Here is a 5,663-nt window from a genome sequence, read left to right as displayed (position 1 = left end):
ATATATATATATATATATAGAAAGAGAGGGGGGGGGGAGAGAGAAGATAAGAGAGAGAATGATATTCATATACTTGATTCGCGAAGAAACATAGTACAACTATAGATTTTCATTTTAACCGTCTTTGCACGGAAAAGTATTGAATTTAGAGAGTCGTGCCCATTGAGGCTTTTGTTCAGGACATCGAGGACAACAACATACTTTAATTCCAGCTAATTTAACTGAAGGACATTTTTCCATAAGATCTGTGCGGGATCCTTTGTTATTATAATCGATTTATGTTATTGCAGCAAAACTTGATTTGTTAGGCGCTTTCTATCCTGCGTACTCTCAAATGATCATCCTCTCCTTTCTGGAGTCTTCTGTTATTATAACATCGCTACGTTCATAAACGTGTTATCGCGAGTGACCTCTCAATATTTTATCGTATTTATTTTCATTTATCTTATTGTTCACGTTACGTACTTTTATTACTTTATTCAACATCAACGTGTATTCATAATGATACGAAATCTGTTGGACAGTTGGGGAATGTCTGAAGAAATTATTTCAAAATTAACTCTTACCGTACAAGGTCGGGTCACTATAGTGACCGAGCGATTCCTGTTCGTGCAAGTTTCTTTGAATCTTTCGATAATTATAAATTAGACTACATTTTATTATTTTCCAAAATTTCAGTATTTATTCTAGAAAGTTCAGTATTTATTCTACAAAGTATGTTGATCAATTTTTAATGATTTTTTAAATCATTCTGAATAAGTGAAAAAAACGGACGGATTCTAATGACCCAGTTTGTACGAATATATGAGGCACCAAATTGTACCTTGTATTAATTTTGAAATAATTTCTTTAGACATTCCCCAATTGTCCAGATTTCGTATTCTTTTAGCAAAATTATTTCATTCATACAATCAAAATATGTCCTTAATTTAATAAACATATCTTGCTACAATAGCAAATTTGATTCGCTCATGTACAATAGTTCAAATAAATAGTTTGTAGAACAAAATCATCTTCCTAATTCTTCAAATGTGCTTTTGTAGCAAATTATGTTAGTAATACAGTAAAAAAGACTAGTTGATTAAATAAAAATGCATTTATTCTTACAGCAAAATAATTTGTAGTCTTAGCTAAATTATATCCAGTAAATAGCAATCAGTATTTTTAACAAATCTCTTTGCTCTCCACATAGTAACTGATAGATTTTGCTGCAGTAGCATAAAATCTGCTATGCCAGCAAATTATTTTTCTCCATAATGTGTGCTATTTGGGGTTTTTAAACTTATCGTTTTTTACTTAGGTGTACGACTATTGTCTATTTTTCACATTTTCTGTTCTTGTTTATAATTAAAACGAAAAATATGTTTTTATTATTTAAAAGTTATTTTGTTTATTATTGTTTATTAAATTGACTATTATCTACAGTTGTAAAAAATATAACTTTTATTTAAAGACCGGTCATTTGATGAATTCAATAGGTATATGTAAATTGTCGACGAGTTTAATGTTAATCAGATCACATAGGGCGCGAGCCTTTTAACGTTCGCAACGCTCGCGAGCATCATTTTATCCTTACCGTTTTTAAATATTAAACAAAGATGAAATAATGCTCGCAAACGTTGAGAACATTAAATGAAACGCACTTATCGAATTATCGCTGCACTAGTCATATTTATGGCGTTAAGCTTTGCTTTTCAGTCCAAATTTCCAAATAAAATTTCCAAATTAAGTCTAATTAATCTAAAAAACACATTAAATGATATAGATCATTTAAATTTAATTTTGAATCTTAAATTTGTTCTTTGTAAAGAAGTATTAACTTTAGTATAAATTTTAAGATTTTAGAATATATAAAAGAAAGATTATCGTAAAAAAACTTGTATTTGTTTCAGTTATCATGAACTTGGTATCTACGATCTTCCCGCAATGATCGATTACATTTTGCACACTACAGGATACGAGAAGATCTATTATGTCGGACATTCGGAAGGTACCACGCAGTTCTGGGTGATGGCGTCGGAAAAGTCCGAATACAATTCGAAGATTATTCTGATGATCGGTCTAGCGCCTGCTGCTTTCATTGGCAACATTCGCGGACCTGTCCGGAAACTCGCCAAATTGACGTATTTCGGCGTGGTAAGAGAATCGTCGTCGAGACATTCGATGGACTTCGAGGTCGACTTCATTTCTCCTTTCATTTCTCTTACAGTGGGTCGGCGAAACTTTTGGCTATCCGGAATTCCGTTCACGGTCCGATTGGGCAAAATTCGTGTCGAACCTATTCTGCCAGAGAGCGGCGTCCACGCAATTCATTTGTAGCAATATTCTGTTTCTGGTCGCGGGATTCAGTCGTGCGGAATTAAATACAGTAAGAATAAACGACACGAATTCGTCGATTTCGATTTCCTATATCGCTTCTTTTACTCGTATTATTGATCGAAACTTTCCTTTGTCGCGATAGGACTATCTGACGGTCATCATAGGTCATGTGCCCGCAGGAGCTTCCTGGAAACAACTCGTGCATTACGGTCAAGGATACATTAATGCAGGTAACATAAACTTTTTAGGCTTTCACAGGTATTATCTTCAAAGATACCAGAAGGTTTGCGGGTTATCGCCATGTTTTTCCATTGCTAATTAGCTGTATCTTCGAAGGTAACATTATGATAATTATACAAAAAGGAGAAGATAAATATGTTGAGTGTTGTATATTATAATGCCGAGGAATCTGAGGAAACATTTCAAAATGCTTCAGGACGCTTTAGACAATATGATTACGGTAACGTCGACAAAAATCTTCAGATATATAATTCAACGACGCCGCCGGATTATCAATTGGAAAAGATCATTGCGCCAATTGCTCTTTTTAGTAGCGATGATGATTGGCTAGCAACTACGAAGGTACATCACGTGCAACTAAAAAAATGTTTCTTTTGTAAAAAGATGAATTTGCTTTAATCAAATTTTTTTAGAAATTTACTTTAAATATGTTAAATATTAATTGTTCTCCCTTTTTATAATTTATGTAATCAAAATTCGTTAACATCAATCATCATTCGTTAATGTGATATAAATTTCATTCAAGGATGTGGATCTCTTGGCTGCGAAGCTCAACAGCCTCGTGTTTCATTATAAGACTCCTATTAACACCACCTGTAATCATTACGACTTTATATGGGGGAAGTCCTCTGTGCAAATGGTGTCACGGCCTATTTTGCAATTGTTGGCTCAATATCAATAGCGATATTTTTTCTGGGCTAAAAAAAGGATACCCCTTTCCGACAAAAAGTTACGAGTGCATATAATGAATCGGTCTAATTTATTGTTGTTATATTATTAGTATCATCATCATATAATACGTTGTGTTTACATATATAGTCCGTACTTGTTACATTTCACTTCCGCCGCGTCAGATTGCATAGCACTGCATCAAATTCACTGCATTACTAACGTAAAACGTAACTTCGCTTATATATCTTCTCTCGATTATAGTGTCGCTCTATATACATTTATACAAACTCCATCGTAATCAATCTGCGATCACTGCGTAAGAAACTACATTCGCGATTATAATTCGTCGCGATCGCATCCGGCCGCCGATATAATTACAAACTTACACTCCTTCTTTAATCGCACTTGAGCATCGCCCGGAGAAGATACCTTCTCCACTTCGAAAATTGTCCTTCCAAAGCGCAGCGTGTTCTGGAATAAACAGACACCGAAAAGAATTTCGCTTCTCACGGCTGATGCTTTTAAGCGATCGATCCTGATTTATCCCAATATACACTGTAATTAGAGTTATATGTAACCTATGCTAACTTATACTTTAATCGTTTAGTATAATTTTTTAATGTTACCCATGCGGGAATATGAATGAGCCAGTTCGCGAGTGTCAGGGTCAAATACGAGATAGACTTTGGATGACTAAGAATCGCCTTGATACATCATGCGGAGAGATTTAAATAAAATTTAAAGTTTATTTTAATTAGAGTCAATTCAATCTGTCTCTTATTTTAATTCCATGGCATGTGGATCGGAATAAAAAATGAATCGGTCACACAAATTGAAAATTGCTCGCAGAACTGGCCTTATAACGTAGGTATAATAATGTACATAGTTGTATGTCGCATGATATGTATTAGTTTACGTTAGAATAGGTCGGATGGATAGATCGGGAAGCTTCCCGCGTGATTCGTATGAAAATTTATGAATTGCCTCCGATCGCAGCGAAGACCTCATTTATCACGGCTGCAAATAAACAGGACTTCATCGCGTCGATGCACGCACATCGTTACGCCTGCATTGTATGCCGATGAAAAATTGCGCATAAATCATAATCAATACTTGAGCTCATGTGTTGGCCACTTCGAGGTTTACCTAAAACGATATCTATCTTCCGCAATAAAAACCTGATTACAATTTAATTTCTATAAAATTCGATAACACATAAATCTCCAATAACGTTACCACAATTACCACAATATCGATTTGACAATACAATGCCTCTGAGGGAATTCTTCGCCCCAAGCGTTACAACAATTATAATTTGACATTTTTATTTTAACGAGATAATCTGATGATATAGAAGAATTTGCAAACGTCAAGGATACATATCAATATAGATACAATATAATTTAACTAATATGCATCTCTTTCACCACCACGCGAAACTAATATATCCTTAATTAAAAAGAAAGTAGATTATATTCATAACGAAGCAGAAAGAAAAAAGATTTCGAAATCTTTTTATTGGATTTACGCGTTGCTTTTATTTTCTATCTTACTAGCAAGTTCTTTTTATCAGACATCGTGTTTTCAGAATGAAATTAAAATATTGAACCATTGGTATACAATAGGCAAAAGATATTGTTTTAAAAAAATAGGATGGAATAAAGTATTTTTTATAAAAATATTATACTTCTCTTTGTGCATACGAGAAACAAGTGAAGCAAAAGCCGCGTTCGTGGTGGAGCGAGAGGTAACTGATTAATTCCTTTGCACGTAAGGATTGTTTTATTCATAACACTTTAAAGAAACAGAATCACATATCTTCGTCATTCTTCATGAAGATATTATTAATCGCGGCTACAGTTCATGGGATGGGTAGCCTGTCATGTGTTCGCATAATGCACACAGGAAGATGCACTCGAGAGAAGCAATTTAATTCCCGTAAAACACAAAGTCAAGCTTTATAAAAATACTATCAACAGCAATATATATGTATAATAACGTATACAATTTTTAAATATACTCGGCAATTATATATTCAGTAATAATTATGAGGCCATTGTTAATACGTCGATAACATACGCGCGGCACTTTGTCATCATAGACAAGGGAAGGCACGCGTACAATCGATTCTCGTTAATTCTGCGAAACGAGACATACTTAATTAATATCCACTCTCCGAGACCCTTCTCCTGACCTGCTTACGAGGGCAGGAAGCACCTCATTAATTTATATTCTCATTTAGATTGTGTAACAAACCCTAAAGTATATAAGCGTCCCTTCTGCTTTTTGATATCTTGTACTCTATAACAATTAAATGCAACCACTGTTCAATTTTATCTATAAATATTATATATATGTGTATATAATTTTATAATTACATAATTATAATAATCATCTTACTGTATCATTCTTTTCAACACTGAAATAAAGAC

At 33.9% G+C, this 5,663-nt stretch overlaps 1 protein-coding gene across 1 annotated transcript in view; it reads left to right on the top strand.

Annotated features, from left to right (window-relative positions):
• The window catches only part of LOC108749710 (lipase 3-like), a 7,884-nt gene extending 2,231 nt beyond the window's left edge, over positions 1-5,653 (top strand). Inside the window, exons 4-8 of the mRNA XM_018488614.1 lie at positions 1,893-2,136; positions 2,210-2,368; positions 2,462-2,549; positions 2,756-2,901; positions 3,086-5,653. Of these exons, the coding sequence (XP_018344116.1) occupies positions 1,893-2,136; positions 2,210-2,368; positions 2,462-2,549; positions 2,756-2,901; positions 3,086-3,241 (793 nt within the window). The 3' untranslated portion in view covers positions 3,242-5,653. The remainder of the gene's footprint in view (positions 1-1,892; positions 2,137-2,209; positions 2,369-2,461; positions 2,550-2,755; positions 2,902-3,085) is intronic.
• Positions 5,654-5,663: the final 10 nt, after the last annotated feature.

This window comes from Trachymyrmex septentrionalis, unplaced genomic scaffold, assembly GCF_001594115.1.
Source record: "Trachymyrmex septentrionalis isolate Tsep2-gDNA-1 unplaced genomic scaffold, Tsep1.0 scaffold31, whole genome shotgun sequence".
Classification (NCBI taxonomy): Eukaryota; Metazoa; Arthropoda; class Insecta; order Hymenoptera; family Formicidae; genus Trachymyrmex; species Trachymyrmex septentrionalis.
Note: the sequence above shows the minus strand (reverse complement) of the source record. Positions and strands in the feature narration are given on the sequence as shown.